The 19,063-nt window shown below is 46.3% G+C and overlaps 1 protein-coding gene across 3 annotated transcripts in view; it reads left to right on the top strand.

Annotated features, from left to right (window-relative positions):
* Positions 1-19,063, top strand: part of EDN3 (endothelin 3) — a 491,982-nt gene that overhangs the window by 10,817 nt on the left and 462,102 nt on the right. For 2 of the 3 annotated variants that reach the window (XM_069651042.1, XM_069651043.1), the window contains exon 2: positions 2,879-3,152. The exons of the other annotated variant lie outside the window; for it this stretch is intronic. In XM_069651042.1, the coding sequence (XP_069507143.1) occupies positions 2,879-3,152 (274 nt within the window). The remainder of the gene's footprint in view (positions 1-2,878; positions 3,153-19,063) is intronic. 3 annotated transcript variants of the gene reach the window in all.

Below are 19,063 nucleotides of genomic sequence, written 5' to 3'. Positions count from 1 at the left end.
GAGGCTGTACTTAATTCATAATCTCTTATTTTGGGGGGACCTGGGAGACGCCGGTCAGCATCCCCTCAGGGTGGCGGCGGGGATCAGCCTCGAGCGGGCCCCTAATTGGGATTAGGGCCCCCCGCTCACCTGTTCCCTCTGTCCCCAAAATATAGTATTGTTATCCTTATGTGATGTTATGGCTGGTTTTTCTTTTGCACCATGGCTGGTACTAAAATAAAGCTTGTGGCCAAAGTTTTTTCCACCTCACATCATGCTCGTCAGTCTCCTCATTCCTGCAACTGTCATTCTGTATTGCCTGTCTTGTCACACTTGTCATCCATCCGTGTCACCCGCATGCCACTCCCCAGCACAAAAACACTTCCAGGCTTATACACCCGGGCCCACCCGGATGGGAGGCCCGGGGCCGTAAGCTGGGAGGTGGGGGGTTTGTGCTAAGTCCGGTGGGGCAGTGCCTTTTGGCGCTGCCCCACTTAGCATGCACATGGTGGGGTCGGGCTGCTGGGTCCCTTTACAATGGGAACCCAGACAGCGCGTCTCCAAGACAGGAGGGTGAGGTGAGAGGGGCAGGTGACAACCGGCAGTCGCTGCCCCCTGTCACCTTGCCCTCCATACTTCAAAGGCCCCCCTTCCCATCCTGCGGATGCTGAGCGGGGGGCCTTTTGAAGTTCAAAGAAGGGGCCGCCTTGCCCCCAGGCCGAATTTTGCCTTTATCTGGCGGGGGCAAGGTGGCCTCTTCTCATGCTTCCTCCCCGTCAGCCACGAACAGACAGCAGCAGGACGGCTGCAGGTCTAAAAAACCATCCCTCCCACCCTACAAATAACCGTAAGGAAAAGCTATAGCGAGGGCCAGGTAGAAAATGGAACACAATCATAGCATTAGGGGAGGCTAAAACGCCTCACTTCAAAAAATAATCATAAAAATTCAACTCCAAGAAGGGCCTTCTCAAAATACCGGGGGGTCTTTTTGTCTATTAGTTAATATTCCAGGAAAATACAGTTATAGAAGACCCAGGCGCTCAGAATCCACCAGAGAACATCAATACAGGTGGGAGCCCTAGGGGTACAACAAAAGTGAAAAGGAGAGAGGAACTTGAGCAGAAACATGTACTAGTAAGCCTCAAGTATCCACCTCCATGCATGCAGAAGGGGGGGTCTCACCACAAGTGGATCAGGAGCAGGGTAAGTTCCTAGTAAGGCTCCGGAACCCACCCCCTCACAATTTTGTTTATGCAAGATAAGCGCACTGGGGTACGCAAGTGGATCGTGGGCGGGGGAAGTTCCCAGCTAAGCCCTTAGAACCCACCCCAGCAGCGAATTAGTACAACACAAGCACTGAAGGGGTCTCACAACACAAGTGGATCGGGAGCAAGGAACATTCTAGTAAGGCTCTCCTTTTGAACCCATTCCAGCTGTAAAAACAGGCAGCCTTAAGCGCTGAGGGGGTCTCACAACGCAAGTGGATCAGGAGCAGGGTAAAAACCTAGTAAGGCTCTTTGAACCCACCCCGGCTGTAAAAACAAGCAGCTTCAAGCGCTGAGGGGGTTCCATAATGCAAGTGGATCGGGAGCTGGGTAAAAACCCAGTAAGGCTCTTTGAACCCACCCCTGCTGTAAAAACAAGCAGCGCTAAGCGCTGAGGGGGTCTCACAAGGCAAGTGGATCGGGAGCAGGGTAAAAACCTAGTAAGGCTCTTTGAACCCACCCTGGCGGAAAAAACAAGCAGCTTTAAGCGCTGAGGGGGTCTCACAAGGCAAGTGGATCGGGAGCAGGGTAAAAACCTAGTAAGGCTCTTTGAACCCACCCCGGCGGTAAAAACAAGCAGCTTTAAGCGCTGAGGGGGTTTCACAATGCAAGTGGATCGGGAGCTGGGTAAAAACCCAGTAAGGCTCTTTGAACCCACCCCGGCTGTAAAAACAAGCAGCTTTAAGCGCTGAGGGGTCTCACAATGCAAGTGGATTGGGAGCAGGGAAAAAACCCAGTAAGGCTCTTTAAACCCACCCCGGCAGTAAAACAAGCAGCCTAATGCGCAGAAGGGGTCTCGTAGCACAAGTGGATCTGGAGCAGGGAAGACCCTAGTAAGGCTCCTAGAACCCACCCCCGAGGAAACAACTAGCCCGCAAACGGAGCGTGGGGGCTTCAAAAACTCAAGTGGATCATGTGTGGAGAAAGTGCCAAATTCATCTCCAAAGAGTGGACCAAGAGGCTAAAACGCCTCCATCCGTGGAAAAGTACAAAACACATGACCAAAAAATCAAAATGGCTCCAAGAACACATCCCGCGGAGGATAAAGTGAATGGCTTCACAATGCGGGGTTTTGTTTTATCAAGAAATACGGATCAAGAGCCATAACTTCAGCGAAAATCACCCTGTGAGCAAGAGAGGGCGCAAGTGCTAAACCTGGTCAGGTTGGACATCAGTAAAAGGCACACAAGCGCACACCTACCCACCTCACTTGGAAAGGACAAGAGAAAGCAGGATGAACCTGCTCCAAAGACAAGCAATTATGAACATGTCACAGCTCACACGCTGTGGCCAAACAATTGTCACAAGCTTTCATATGAATGGCGGCGGGGATCAGCCTCGAGCGGGCCCCTAATTGGGATTAGGGCCCCCCGCTCACCTGTTCCCTCTGTCCCCAAAATATAGTATTGTTATCCTTATGTGATGTTATGGCTGGTTTTTCTTTTGCACCATGGCTGGTACTAAAATAAAGCTTGTGGCCAAAGTTTTTTCCACCTCACATCATGCTCGTCAGTCTCCTCATTCCTGCAACTGTCATTCTGTATTGCCTGTCTTGTCACACTTGTCATCCATCCGTGTCACCCGCATGCCACTCCCCAGCACAAAAACACTTCCAGGCTTATGTGCCCTCGCAGGCTTCCCGGGAGCAGTGTCCATCCCGCCGGGGCCCGGGGGGAGCAGGCTTAGCCCCCAGCGAAGGGAAAAGAGGGAGGCGCGCATCGAGGCCCTGCTGCCGGCTCCCACTTCCGCAGGCTCCCGGGACACCGAGCGGCGGGAGGGGGGCCCCCCGGGTCCCGCAGAGGCTGATGCCCCCAGGAGAAGAGACAAGCGCTGCACGTGTTACACCTACAAGGACAAGGAATGCGTCTACTACTGCCACCTGGACATCATATGGATCAACACCCCAGAGTGAGTGCCACCTCGCGCCGCTCTCTCTATGCATGCCTCAGCGCTGGGGCGGGCGCGCGCGCCGTCAGCCCTTCATGGGCGAGCCTTGCTGAGGGGTCCTATCGCTGCAGCGAGACAGTTAGCTGTGGCTCGGGTTCAATTCAGGAGCCATATTCTCAGCGTCTGCCAACCAAAGATCGCGCGATCCCGCCTACTACCCCCGAGCCCTTTGCACTGCCTGTTCCTGTGTGGCAAATGTGGGGGGGAGGGCGGGCACTGCCTGTCCCGGTGTGGCAAATGTCGGGGGTGGGGGGCCGGGCACTGGAAGTCCCTGTGTGGCAAATGTCGGGGGTGGGGGGCCGGACACTGGAACTCGCCGAGGTTTGTGTTATTTCGTGAGCAGTACAAACACTGCCCATACAAGCTCAGCATCCTAAGATGCGGAGCAGCGCGGGGCGATTCGCTGACATGAAATGATTGCACTATGGAAAAGAACAGGCCGCCATCTTCATTAGTCACAAACAAAGAATGCTAAACTGTAACGATCCAGGTGTGTGCTCTTGGGAACATCGGGGTCGGGCGGCGGGAAGTGCTGTTAGGCTGAGTAGTGTGGGCTCCCCCCCCTGGCCTTGCACCTAAAACCTGTCACCTGAGATAGACAAATGAAATGATATTCTAGGCGTTTTTTGCTTTGTGGAAAAATTGTGGCCGTAGGCCTTTTTTATTTTCTACAGAAAATAATGCCATACAATAAACATGACAGCCACATATCATTATCAATCGCTTTTGGGCACCTCGTGTCCAGTGGTTATGGATGCCGAGCCTTTCCTTAGGCTAATTTTCGTTGCCCTGTGGCATCCCTTCCTGGACACGTGCCGCTGCCTACGACTTTTTTCTTCTTCTACCATGTACCGATGAAGAGTACTTGGCGTTCTTGCTCTCATTCCCTCTTCTCTTGCCGGGTGGGTTGGGTGGTAACGCTTCCTTATCCCTTTTCCCAGGTCCGAGGAGCCTACCCGAGTGAGGTGAGCTCCGGACCTGTTTGAGACTCCTTGGGGATTTACGGGGGTATTTATCCCCCGCTGCACCTTTGATGTGTTGGTGGGGGCCGGGCTTCTTTCTTCCTCCCCCTATTGTTTCCTTCGCACCTTTTGGTGCGTTCCCCTGGCACGTCGAGGGTGGGGGCGCTGCTTTGTCTGCCCCTCCCTCTTTGTTTCCCGCGTTTGTTTCCCCCGCCCTGCGCCTAACCCCCCAGGCCCTCCATCGTGTCATACTCTGTATGCCACGGGGCCTGGGGCAATTTCTCCAGCGTGTCTTCTACTCCCAGCTCCACGTTTGATGGACCAGTCATGATTGGCTTTCCAGATCCGTGTGAGTGGGACCTGTCATCCTTACATTCCCGGGTTCGTGAAGGTGGGACCTGTCACCCTTACATTCCCGGGTTCGTGAAGGTGGGTCCTGTCACACCTATTTGTGACAGGTGCTGTGTCCTATGGTTTGTGGGCAGTCTTCAGCCTGACCCGTGCCGCCACGCTTGGGTGGGTCCCTGGCGCTCAGGTTCCCCCAAAAGTACTTCTAAAGGTATCCACTATCCGCTAAAGTACTGAAGATACCTGCATAAAGTTACTCCATACCTTTCATTGATAAAGGTACTCCATCTTTGTGCAACAGCTCAGGGTTTCCTAAAGTTATTCCCCCATGCCTTGATACATGTGAGGCCCAGGCTCCCGCAGAACTGTGACACTACTTTGTTCAGCTGTCTCCTCGCTGCATCAATTGCTTTGCTGGAAAGGGCCTCACGCCATCTCGGACATCCAAACGAAGTCCCTCCAAGCGTGTAACATGCAATTTAATGATGTGCAGATATCATAAACCAACTGTTTTCTCCCCAGTTTAACCAAATCATTACCCCCAAATGTATAACTAGATATTCTGCGGGTTCCCTGAAACCCACCAAGTTAGCTAGTTTGTCATGGATATCTTCCCAAAGCATGTCTGGGGTTCCCCACCAGACAGTGGTTGTCTTTTTGAAATATAGCCCTTGTGTGTCCTCAAACCATCTTCCTGTTCGTGACACAAAGGAGTGCCCTACGACCCAAGCCGACCCGAAAGGGCTGCCGTCACCTGTCAAAAAAAAGTGCTATATTATATCATTTCTTGCCTTATGTATCTTTTATAACAATCAGACGTCCAGCCCCCAACTTGCTTCATTTTCCCTGGGCCAAAACACCCCCTCGAAGATGATGTTGCGGCCCTTATGCAGAAAGAGTGGGTGCCATACTCTGACAGATCCCACCCTGCCACCAATATTGACCTCTTCATTACTGACTGAAATTGAAACCAGCTAAGGGCTCTCCCATTGCTATGGATCAAGAGATGCCCGCTCAAGGGCAGGTGGTGTGAGAAACCCAAGGGTAGGAGTAGTGAACACTAGTAACTAATTTCACCCATCTAGTACTGGGACGAGGAAGATGCCTGCAGAGTATTGGGAAGGTCAGGGATGTCCCTCTAACTACAGTCAGGCAAGCCCAATTGGGAGCTCACACCTGTAACCTGTCAAGTATTTGCAGATGTATAAGAGGAGAGGTAAAGAGCAACAAGAGGACCAACAGGGAGGCCTGTGTGGGAGAGGCCAGCAGGGAGTCCTTTCTGTGAGGAAGTAGCCATGGTGAGTACTGAAAGGAAGCCAGGACGCCGGCAGACCAAGAAGACCTGTGAAGTCTAGGGCGGGTTGGGCCGTTGGAATTCCATAGTTGTGGGAGCCTCTGTGGTCGGGAAAGAGCAGCTGGACCATGCCGTCCTAGGAGAAAGAAGAAAAGGATCCGCCAGTGTCTGCGAAAGGCCAGCAGAGCTTCCGGCAAGTGCAGAGAAGCACCCGAAGTGCGAGTGGGGCCCGCAATTACCAGCAAGCCAGCCGGCGAAGCAGAAGTGGAGCGACACAGCCGCCGGAAAGGGACGCTGTGGACTGGTGAAAGCAGGGCAATGGCACTCGAAGCCGGGGCGCTCCTAGGTGCTACGTATAAGTCAGAAATGCTGTATGAACCAAATAGAATGCTAAATGAAATGACGTACAAATTGAAATAAACCTAAGCCACGGGCTGAAGAAGAATGGAGCGGCAAAGTTAAATCACGAATATTGAATACCAAACTAAATAAAAACTTTGTGGGCAAAGCTACGAGCTGATGAAAGGTAAATGGGAAAGAGCCCATTTGATAGCCATATGCTTAATAAGAGCACAAGTGTCAAAGAGCATGACAGAAAGGTGCAGAATAAATAAAACCACCACAAAGTGAACTTTGTGAATGAATACCGTGCAGCAAGGCCAAAGACTGACATAGGATGTGTGACTCTTTACTTTGATCAGGTAACCCCAAATCCAAAAGGTGTGGTGACAATGCCTACTTTTAGGGTAATTTATGCAACATAAACAAAAAGGCAATAAGTCATCCTGTAGTGCCTACTCAAACATCCCCACACAAAATACACATCATTTTTATTGCAGTACAAAAATATATTTGAAGGATGTCACTATTTGATAAAACATCATGTACACAACAATATGAATATACACTTTTGAAGTGTCCAAACTTCTAACTACACATATAAAAGGAGATCCTACAATTTAAAAAATAGAAAGTTACGATAATAACCTATACCTCTGTCTTGAATTCAATCAAAATCAGGGCTACACCTAAGCATTGAGTATCAATTTAAACAAATGTGATAATGTTCACGCCTAAACCCAACATGTTTCAGTCATACCCAATAAATGATTGACATTCTTCAGAGGTGATAACACACAATTATCTCTCCTAAACTCATTAGTACAGTCCTTCAATTGAGTTATTGTCACATATTCAAACCAATGTAGGTCACAGTGTTTCAATCAGGGCTGCCTAAACCTGGAACTTCTTTCTAAAAACAAACGCAATAACAAACAATTACACATAAGCACTACTTCGAACCACAAGGTTCATTTTTACACAATTAATGTGTTAATTTACGCCAGATGTAAATTCAAAACCATACCTGTAGTTCCTTCAAATTCTGGATGGTTACGACATCATAATTATGTCAGCACTTTCAGTGTGCCTACACTAAGGTCATCTAAGTTTCATACAGTCGGTCCTGTCTCTAAAAATAAAGAACAGGGCATGTAAACTCGATACTAAACTATCCTATAATATAGAGGACCATGTGTCCTATGACTCAACCATTATGTAAATTGCCAAAAGATAACAACCATTGCACCCCAATGTATGAAAGACCAAATTGGCTGTGGCCTCATCAACTCATACCATCTAGAACAGGGAACCGCATGCCAGGAAAAATACCATCCCCAGGTGAGCACCCGCACACCATCAATGTTAATCAATGTGATGACAAACCGATTCTCAGAGCAACCAGAGCAGTGCCCACACGCTCCTCTTCTCGGGCGCTTAATCTGCAGAGACTGTAATGCCAACTCCACATGTCCCCATCCATTTAAAGGACTCGCTCTTTCTGCAGTTATGTCCAAGCTACAAAGGATGTAACCATCCAGGCCACACATAAAACGAATAAGCCCCCATCACTTACCCGGGCCTTTAGCACCTTTAAAACCATTTGGCATGAAGTGTATCTCCTGTTAATTATGTGTACCACAGCCATGTTGTCTGACCAAACAGCCACCAGCTCTTTGTCCTTTAGATCTCTGCCCCACAATCATAGGGCAATCTCGGTGGAAAGATTTAGAGTAATGTCATGTTTCTGGTCCAACCGTTGTCCTGCCATGCCTGAGGCTAGGGGTCCATGCACCACTTTCGCCCATAAATTGCCCCAAAACCTCTACTGCCTGCTGCATCTGTAAATAATGTGATGTGAGTGCGGTGACGAGTGTTGAAGAAGTTGGGCAGCAGAATGGTGTTTTGATACTTGGCTCTGGTTTTTGGAACTAAAGAGCCCATTTCTAGGTTCCTGTTGGATTCCCTACAGTGCAGCAATCGACTAGCAAGCATGGAAGCATTCTGCTCGGCTAACCTTGTCTTGGAGTATCCATCAAAAACCCACCTCCTTCGCGAAATGTGTGCGACGTGAGTGCAGTGGAGAGTGTTGAAGCAGTTGGGCAGTTAGGCTGTAAGGTGGTTTGTGTGTTTGCCATTCTTGTCCACCATCGCCCTTTTATTAAATAATTGTGTTCTGAGTGCCATAAGAGTATTTTGGTTGCCGTACTGGAATCGATGCATGACTTGCGAAGCGGCAGAGGCATGGTTGTAAATTTGCTTGCTAATACGGCTCACATCTCGGACCAAGATATGCTATTGGCAATCAGCCTCCCGCTTCCTTTATCACTGGCGGATGTTGCAGCGGGGGAACTGCGCAATCTGCAGCGTGCCACTCTCTGCCTCCTTCACAAATTGCTAACTCCCTCGCTGCCTCGTCATATGGCAAAATTACTGATTCTTTTTCTGTTGCATCATCACTCCCTCTTGGAAATTTCAAGCTTTTGGAACTTCATTTAATTGCTATAACTTTACAGTTAGAATCAGTTTGTACATGTGTTTCTGGTGGGTGGGATAATGCACCAATGACCTGAACAAAAGCACCAAAGTATTATCTCCCCATGATGAACCCGCCTCCAGACATTTCTCCTTTACAGCTGACACATTCCCTTTCTTCTTCCGCACTCCCTTCGCCTGCGGATCTTTCACCTCGCAAGCGCTCAATCATGTTTAAGCATGCAGACAACAATTTGGACGGAGGTAAGAAGGACATGTTGAGTGAGATAAACCAAGTTTTACGTGCCTCGGTCTCTTTGTGTGAAGGCATTGAGTTAGAGACCAAGACACATTCTGCAATGTTGGAGTCTCTTCTGCATAAATTCAATAACCCAATGGTTTATAGCAATCTAAAAGATTTTGTTAGTCAAAATCACTGTAAGGTCCCTTTTAGTGAACCCCGCCCTTTAATTACTGTGGAAGCTGAATCTCCTATTCATATTAATTGCTTAAATTTGGGAGCGAAATCTCAAAATCAAATGATTGCCTTGTCTTCTAGTGGTACTTTGCCAGTGCAAACAAGATCATCACTACACACGGGCAGCTTACCAACTGTTGTTCCAAGTGATAGTGTTCCTCTTCCGTTTTCACAAACTGTGGAGGTGGGTAATGTTACACTTATGGAGTTTCAAATCCCCTGGGAGCAACCCATCCTTGAGGTTGTAACTGCTGGCGAAGCAGCCCACCTCGCACCTAGTGATGATGCTGTTGTAGGTGGGGTTTCATTTGGGGCAGCAATGGAGGTTGTGGGCGCAGCCCTGGGGGATATTCCTTCGGGGGTCAGCAGACTTTGAATAATAAAAGGGGTGCTAAACATTTTAGGAAGACGAAACATTTTCCCATTAGTAAACTCACTAAACAGGCTACAAAGACATTTCTGAACAGTTTTTGAAAGCGTCATTTGGTTTAAAAGGGTTTAGAAGGCAATGCCGTGGAAGTCAATGTGGAGCCTGGCACTATGGCGTCCATTGAAATTGTGACAAATATGGAAGGGCGGAATGGGGCCAGGGTGAATGTGTGATTATCCATGATCAGGTTTATCGGGTAGCTGTCCGGTGGTTGACTTAACGCAATCGGGTACGGCTGCCAACGCAGAGAATCCTGTATTATCACAGGCGCGGCTGAGTAGTCTGCAAAATACTGTTCCTATAGAAACATCTTGTTTGGCACTATTATTTGTAAAAATCCTTTCCTCTCATTGTCTTCAGAGGCAGCCCTGGTAACTGAAAGGTTTGTGCCTACGAAGTAACTATTTTAGTTCTAAACATCTAGTGGCTTCCAATGTTGGCACTAAAGGTGTGGATCATGGGTGTTCTTCTCCCATAAATGCTAATAGGATTTTAAAGGGCTCTAAGGGTTGTGAGCAGCCTATTGTGGCTGTTCAGAACCGCCATCCAGTTGGGACCGGACGGGATCAGAAACGTGGAATATGTGAGCACCTCTGGTTATGGTAGAGTCCCGAACTCAGATGAAGAATTTAGAATTTTGCTTGAGTGTTTGCCCGGATAACAAACATGTAGTGTGGAATCTCACAAATGTTTTAAGGTTATGGAGTGCAATTCCATAACTTGGGGCTTTAACTTCCCGTGACAGTGAGCGGGTCTATTACTCTGACCACTTTAGAAGAGATCGGCTGAATGTTTATTTCCGCTCTAGAGTGATCTTGGATGCAGTTATGAAGGAACAAAATACTGTCTGCATATTCTGTTTTCATATTACGCCCTATGTGGATAGGGTTTCTAATTGAGACAGAAGTGTGCATGGGGTGTTTCTGTGGTCATGCACAAGGATGTTGTGGTTTGTTTGGATCAGGGTGCAAGCTCAACTAGGTCGATCCAATTATTTCCTAGCCAAACCAATGTGGTTAACTTGCCACGGGACTGGTTTTGGATCTCATTTGCATTAAGTGAAGGCAATGGTGTTGGACCCTCACAATCTTCCTAACATTAAGTCACATGACATATTTTTTCTATAATGGAACACCCAGGGTCACATTCATTTGTTCACAAACCCGGCAGTGAATTACCTTTCTAACTCAGTAATACATTTACACGAAACGTAGCTCACTAATGCACCTCTGACTGATGGCTGTGTTTACTCCTTTCAATCTGTCAAAAAGGGGTTATCTGGCCGCCCTTTTGGCAGTCTTTTGACATTGGTTAAATCCACTCTTGTCTTGAATGTGAATTGGCATGTGGGTCATGGCAGCATAAGTAACTTTGTAGAAGAAATACTTGGTTGTATTCATGAATAGCTGGACATTTTGGAAAGATGATTAATTCTCCCTTGTGGTGATCTTAATTCCTCATGTTTGCCTTCTCTATCATCAGTGGGAGTGGGCACGATTAAAGAAGGGAAAGACCAGTTTAGCCATATTTGGTCCAAAGCTCTAACTGGGATCGGCCTAGTAACGTTGAATGGAGCTATTTGTGGGGATGTACCGAGCCATTTCACATGGTTCAGTGGCTTGCGTCACTGAGCTCTGGATTAAATATTTGTCAGTCAATGTCTATCGGAGAGATGTCTTCATTTAAACACCTGCCCCACAGAATTGGTGACCATTGTATGTTATTGCAAAGTTTGGGTTGGGGGAAGTTACTGGCATTGACCCAGGGTGTATTACAACTAGGGGTGTACCGAACTTCGGCTTTGAGTAAGTATTCGGCTGAATTCCGGCTGAAAAAAAGCTATTCGGCACCGGCCGAATAGTTTCCTACTATTCGGCTCTTGCCGAATACTTTGACATTCTCATTTGAATACAATGCAACAATAACTCAGAAAGGCAAATATAGACTTCAGTTTGCAAAACTGAATAGAATTAGATCAGACAAATTGCTATCACACAGCTGAAAAATATCTTACATTGTAATCTGCTCTTTAGTACATGTTTTGTTACAGATTCTTCTACATAAAAGGTGCTCATCTTTTATACTTAGCCTGCAACAATACAGGAAAATATATTTATATGCAATGTGCACTTATTTCAGTTGGAAAAGACAAACTGAAAGAAATGTGCATAGATACTTTCAGTTCCTGTCATGTCACTTTGCATATGTCATAGTCCCACCTTTTCTTTATTTACGGACTTGAGTCCTGAGTTTAACATTATCTGATATTTCATCAGGAATGATCAGTTGCATATGTTTGTGTATTGGCGAGAAGGAGTGGCTAGGATAAGTGAAAAGTGAACAGCATTTGGTTGGGTGGGGTGAATAGTTGTGAGATGGAGTTCACACATTTAAGATTTCCTCTTGACTTGTGCCCTGCATGAGCCGACATGAACCATTTTATACATTTCTATGTGAGCTGCAAAGAAGTTTCGAAACTAGACCGCATTGACTTTGCAACTGGATAGAGAATGCAATGCATCTGATTCACAAAGGCAGTCCTTTTGCATTTGTGAAGCCTCCTACTTTAACTGGCACTGAATATGCAACAATCTTCTGTACATTTGGTCCCTTCATTTTGGTTAAATTAGCTTTTTTCTGGCTTTTATACTTTATTTAAAGATGCTACATTAATTCCAATGAAGAGAAATAAAAGTATAGAATGCATTTAAAATGGTGCTTTATTTGATTTTTTTAATAAGTGTGTTTTTTTTTAAGTTTGGAACATGATTTACTAAATAAAGCAACTATTCGGCTTCATATTCGGCTTCGGCCGAATAGTTGGCAAACTATTCGGCCGAATACTAAATATGCTATTCGGTACAGCCCTAATTACAACGGGTGCGAGAGTGACCGTGGCTTGCAATAGAATTAGTTGGAATGTATCATCAGTGACAAGAGTTAATTCTACCATTGCCACATATGTTAACTCCAACACACAGACTAGTAATTATTCTTGCTTTTCAGTGAACAATTTTGAAGATGCTATTAGATATCTAATTGATCAAAGTTTGCCCATGCATAAAACAACCATTAGTGACATGCGAAGGAAACACGTGCATCTATATGATGGTGAGGTTGTTGCATGAATAAGAACTTTGAGGGCTGCGATTAGAGTTATAAACAGATCTATTAAACTCTCTGTATTTGAAAGGTTTAGGTACTCATAAACGTAAACAGGCATATAAAAACTGGTTAAGGGGACACCGTTTTCTGAGGGGTCAGTGGGAAGCTAAACATATGCTCTCTGTTCTGTCAACGAAAACTCTTGGGCCTTCTGACAAGTATTAAATGCTCTTGATATTCCGGATTCTGCGAGCTTATTAAATCCTATCTCGGAGCAGGCTTAGGTATCCCATTATACAACCCTTTTACCCCGCCTACAAGCTCAGTTGGGAATAAGATTCCGAATTTATGGCTGAATACTAGTGCCTGGACCCTCCCTGTAAACTCTGTAGGAATTGAAGAAATTCTAAGGAAAATCATTTCCTCAAGGCCCCATGAGCTAAATATGCTGTTCAATTTGTTATTTAAAGGTTTTCCCGAGATAAGGGCTGAGATTGTGGCTATTTTAGTTGAGCAGGTTGTGTCTCTTCTCACCGGTTTCCCTCCTCTTGGTCTACAGCTCTTGTCTTGCCTATTTTCAAAAAGGGGTTGAAATCTGACCTGTTTTATTATCAACCTATTGCCATCCTTGATGCCGACAGCAAGGTCTTTTCGGCCTCGCTGTTGGTGCATCTCGAGGAATGGCAGTAGAAGACGGGGAGGATCTCGAAACGGCAGACTAGGATTCGCAAACACCTGGGTACTTCCATTAATGGCTTTGTTCTGAAAGGCGTTTTGAATCAGACATGGTCTTCCAAGTATGACGGAATACTGCGTCTTGTCATTGGTCTCTATGAAGGCTCGAATGTTGAAGTCAGACCGGATCAACAGGGCTCTCTTTCTCATAAAATTAAGACGTATCCGTGTGTGAGGCAGGGATGTGTGTTGGTGCCCACTTTTGTTAACCTGTACATGTTTGCTGTAGGGGAATCGGTAAGCCCCACAGCTTTTGCATACCCTAAGATCTGCAATTTGAAAGTTACGTGGTTGGCTTATGCAGATGATTTTACCCAATTAGGTTTACAGCGCTTGATCACCGCATTTTTGAACTTTGCTGATGCTCATTCTCTTATGGTGAACACTGACAGGACAAAGGTAATGCAATGTACTCGGCGTAAGATTGCTCCAAAGTATACTTGGCATGTTGGAACTACTGTGATTGAGCTGGTGGATACTTTATTTATTTAGGCTTTAAAGAATAGATTAAAGCTTGCCTAAAGACGCGGATGACCGAATTGTTAAATCAATTGCCTAGAATTGATGTTAGGTATGGAATGTTTTCCCTGATCTATGAGGGAAAAATTGTCCCCAACATTTTATACGGGTTGGAAATTGAGGATATTGGGGTGTTAGCCTACCTTCTCTGGAATATTTTTATTTGGAAAAAGCTGTTGCGGCTACCAAATTGTACGCCTATAGCTCTGATTCGGTATGAGCTGGGTAACTATTCTCTTCAAGCAAGGGCTAGCTGGAAATTCTTAAACTTTTATTATAAAATGTTTAATCCGCCTAAGGACTCCCTCTATGTAGATTTAAACCTTATTTGAGATAATAAGGGGGATCGCTTTGCTAAGAAGTTCTTAAATTTCTGCAGCAATCTTCTTGAACAAATTAGGTCATCCGCTGTTGAATTAGTTACAAATCTGAGGAAAGATAAATTACAATTATTTCGCCATAAATGGGCTCTTACCATGAAGGAGATGCATGCATACACGTCTTTGAGTTACTTAAGTAGAGACTGTAAAAAGCTGGTATTCTTGCTCAATATTTAACAATATACCCCAAAATAATAATCAGAGGTAATTGTATGCGTTATTGCAGAATGTTTCTACCAACTAGAGAGGTTTGAATTCGTCATGGGTAGCTATCCCCTGAGTTAAGTATGTGTAGATTTTGTCAGGCAGGGAATTAAATCGAAACACTGAGGCATTTAGTTACATCTTGCCCTGCACTGATAGCCAAAAGACACATCTATTTCAATAGATACGTTGATCTATTTGCCTTTTGTGACTATGAGTCTGTGAACACCTACTGCTATTGTGATGGCGGTGGCTAACTACCTGGATTCTTTGTTGTTAGACTATTTGGCACAGGTATAACACACTCTCATCACTTTATCTTTCATGAATTGCTAGAATTGACTAAATTGCTTATTTTTTTCATTGATTGTATTTTGATGTACGGTGGCATTAGAATGTGTACTCATCTTCGCTTTTATCTTGAATTGCAGTGAAATGATACATTGTTTCTTTAACACTGTTTTTATCGCTTCTTTTTAATCTTTTTTGTTTTTAACACTTTTTATACATGTAATTCTGATGCATTGAAGCTTTGTTAAAGATTATTTAATAACCATATAACAATAAAACACATTTTTTTTAAAAAAACACTCTCCTGGTATCTCGATGTAGTGGTGGGCGCCATATGACTGACCCATTGAAGTTCCTTAAAAATTCCTCCCATATTGCAAGGTCCTTCTTGACATATAATTTATGAAAATGTTCTTTTGTCGCCAATTTTGTCTCTAATTCGATGCTTCTTGCAAATGTTTGCCCTTGTGGCACTACCCTGGCTGCACAATTAAGCATGCCTGCTTGCGACTGTAGTTCTTTTACTGTTGCTGTCTCTTTCTTTGTCACTGCATATCTCTGATCCTTATGGGCCTATGAACAAAACATAATCCAAGTAATGGAGGACCCCTGCCTCTGGCATGGATTGATGAAAGACCCACTGAAGGGAACAGCTCAGCTTTTCAAAATCAGAGCATGATATGGCACAGCCCATTGGAAGGCATTTGTCAAACTAAAATGTGTTTTCAAATTGAAAACAAAGCCAGGACTGTGAACATCTGTGCATGGACAGTAGCCTGGAAGTAGATTGTCTGCTTTGGCCAATAAAGCCCCTTTCCCCACCTTCTTGACTACCTCAATGGCTTCTTGGAAGTTGGTTTAAGACACTGCCACTTCCGTGCCAGGATACCATTGTTTACATATTTTCCTGAGGGGGCTGAGGGGGAGGGGAGTTAGGATAAATGGTGAATCATCCTGTGTTCTCCCTTCTCTTTTTTCGGAACCAGGCCTAGTGGCGAGCAGGTGTATTCGGGGAACGGTAACTCCTTCCATTGGCTACTTACTCTAACCAAACCTATTTCCTTTTGTATTGATTCCCTCACTACGTCTGGGTTATCCCTCACTAACTTAAGGTTATTGGGGATGGCCTGCGAGCTGCTGCCTTTAAAGGGTATGATGAAACCATGTGTAAAACCTTCTGTAAGGAAATTGCTGACCTCTTTGTCTGGACATGCCTGTAACCATTCTACCATTGCTTGCTTTTTGATTAGTGAGTTACCCAGCGTCATTTCACACTCATGCATGTTTTTTGCTTCAATTACTTTGGGCATGATCCTTGTGCATGTGTTGCTGCTGTATTCTCCCCCACATTTGCCACACTGGTGTCTGTACCTGCACTCCTTTCCCCACGTGCATATACAATTCTCAAACATCCAACATATCGCTGCATTCCCACTCTGCATGTCTCCCTGGGCTGTGAGTGATAACTGCTGAACCCATATGCATGCAACTTGTATGGGCCGAACCCTTACCCTCACCAGTAATAAGCAAGAGCACACATTTGTCAAGTGTTGGCAATAAAAGGCCGTAGGATCATCATACTTTGGGGCACCGGGTCCAGAGGTTACCCCCTCTGGCCCGTGCCACCTTATTGTCCCACGACTTGTAAAGGTCACCGTACAGTGTCTTTCTTCGTTTTTTCTTTGTTCTTCTCCCTTCTTTTGTAGGGTGGGTGGGTTTTATGGTAAAGAAACAAAGATTGGAGGACGCTGAGTGCACAGCGAACCTCCTGTTTGTTTGGGTCCCCGTTCAGGGTCCACAAACAAGTAGCGTTTTCTTAGAGCATGCTGCTCTTATTTATAAGACCCAGGGGAGCCCTGGGTCTTTGATGTGCATTGTGGGGGAGCTGTAGTCTGACTGTGTACGCGCGCAGGAGGGGGGGGCAGGTCCTTGACCCTGCGCCCTGCATGATAGCTACCTTCCTGGTGCTTAGCACCTTGTTGCTTGGTGGAAGGGTAAGGTGATTGTTCACACCTCCCCCTTCCCTTGCTTTTGTATGCTGGAGACTGCGTGTCTCTGTGTCCGTTGTGGGGAGAGGAGCAGGCTTGGGGATGGGGGCTGCCCCTCTCCCAGGCCTGCCAGTTACCCTGCCTCGCCTTGGGCGGTCCTGCGGCATTGCCCATAACTGCTGAACCCATATGCATGCAAATTGTATGGGCCGAACCCTTACCCTCACCAGTAATAAGCAAGAGCACACATTTGTCAAGTGTTGGCAATAAAAGGCTGTATGATTTTATTGTGCAGATATGGTTATGGAATAACAATAATCACATATCATAATATCATCATACTTTTGGGCACCGGGTCCAGAGGTTACCGCCTCCGGCCCGTGCCGCCACACACGGGCAGGTTGCCGGCTGACTGTGTTCCCTCCGAAAGTATCTCTACTGGCAACCCCTGGAGGCTAGGGTAGCTGTGATTTCTCGAAAGAAATGTTCCATGCCCTGGTTTGATAGGTGGGTGCTGTCTTTAAGAAACAGATCTGGGTCACCTAACGTGATGGCCGGGTGTTTTATGAAACCCAGGCCTCGTGCTATACAAACATTTTCCAGCCCCCTGTTCAGTTTTCGTCTAGAAATGTGTATTGAATTGTAACAATTGGCCCCCCGCCATTTCTTTCTGGGCAGGATGGTCGAGAAGTAGATTTCTGTGTCCCTCCAGTTATGCGAAATGCCAACTAAGGAGGAGCAAATTTCTTCCAGTAGTTTTCTCCTTCCTGCAGTCACTAGGTCGTTGCCCCATAGATGTATTATCAGGAATTCTGGCGGGTCTCTGTATGCGACCAGCTCTGCTAGTGTGTCGTGGATGTCGGCCCAGAGAAGACCACAGTATCCCCACCAGGAAGCTATGGTGTTCCTGAAGGGTGGACCCTCTTTAGTTTCTTCTGCCCATCGGCCTGTCCTGAAGACGAATGAGTGGCCGACTATCCGTGCTGATCGGAGTGGTGTCCTCTCCCCGGAAGTTGTTTCTGGAGGGGTGGAGGGAAAGAGAAAAAGGGAGGGGGAAGGGCTATATTAGCTGTGGTCTGATGTATCTTTTCTAGCAATCTGACTTCCATCCCCCTATGTTTTTTAGTTGTTCTGGTGCCAGGCCTCCTTGCCATGCTGAGGTGGCGTCCCCAATTCTAAAGGAATGGGTGCCAAAATCTTTAGGGTCCCATCCTGCTTTGCTGATTCCTTTCATCAGCACCCCTTTAAATTGGTAGCGGCTTAGTGCCGAGTCATCCCTGTGGATTAGGAACCTCTCCCCCACTTTTGGCCTTTGAGCGTAGTAAAGGTTGGTGATACACACCGGGCACTTTTCTGCATCGTCGATGCAGCAGATATGGATGGTTCTTTAGGCCCGTCTTTTGGACTTTTGGATGTCTGTGCTGACGCTGTCTTGTCTGACCCTGGCATCCATGATGCCTAACCCATTGTTGGCTTTTGTGCTGGAGGCGATGAGTTCCCCTACCCGGAAGGATCCAAAGTACGCTAGAAAAAATGCTGTTTTAAATAGCATGGTCTCATAGGGGTGCCAGCATATGGCCTCCAGTTGCTCTGCTATTTTTACTAGTTTGTTGAAATCTAGGGGGCGGCGGGTGTCTACCTGGGGTCCCTCTGTTCTGCCCCAGCCTTTCATGGCGTAGGAGATCAGAGTGTTCTGAGTGGGGTCTGAGTCTCCCCGTATTTTGGAAAAATATGAAATTGCTACCAGGTGTCTTTTTGCCCAGTCCCTCTTGAAACCCTGGTTGTGAGCCCATTTTAAAAATATTTCTATGTCTTTAATCGTTATTAATTCTACATGGTTTAAACCTGTAGCTTTGAATACTGTTTGTAGGCACTTATTGTATTGAGCTGCGGTAGTGCCTGCCAGTGCCTTCTCGGCCATTTCTGTTAGGAACCCCATGCCAGGGTTCCTGTTCTCTGTGGATAGCGTGATGTTGGCACCTGTTTTTGAGGTGCCTGGCTCTTGTTGGGCATCCTGGCCTGGGCTCTCTGGCACTGGCGTTGATGCCGTTTTTCTTAATTTCCCATTATTGAACAGCATTCCGCAGGTATTGGCGTCATCTGTTTTCGGGCGTGTGGTGCTAGATCCCGGAACCTTGGCCACTGAAAGCGAGATAAAGCATCTGCAATATTATTGTCTGCTCCAGCGATGTGTTTTGCTTTGACCACAATGTTTTCCTGCAGTGTGACTGCTGTAATGGCTCGTAGGACTTTCAGCACTAAATGGCATTTGGTAGATCTTCTGTTTATGGAGCCTACCACCGCCATGTTGTCACACCAGACCA

This window comes from Ambystoma mexicanum, chromosome 3p, assembly GCF_040938575.1.
Source record: "Ambystoma mexicanum isolate Mex_15411 chromosome 3p, UKY_AmexF1_1, whole genome shotgun sequence".
In the NCBI taxonomy this organism is placed as follows: Eukaryota; Metazoa; Chordata; class Amphibia; order Caudata; family Ambystomatidae; genus Ambystoma; species Ambystoma mexicanum.
This window is presented reverse-complemented; position numbering and strand designations above follow the sequence as displayed.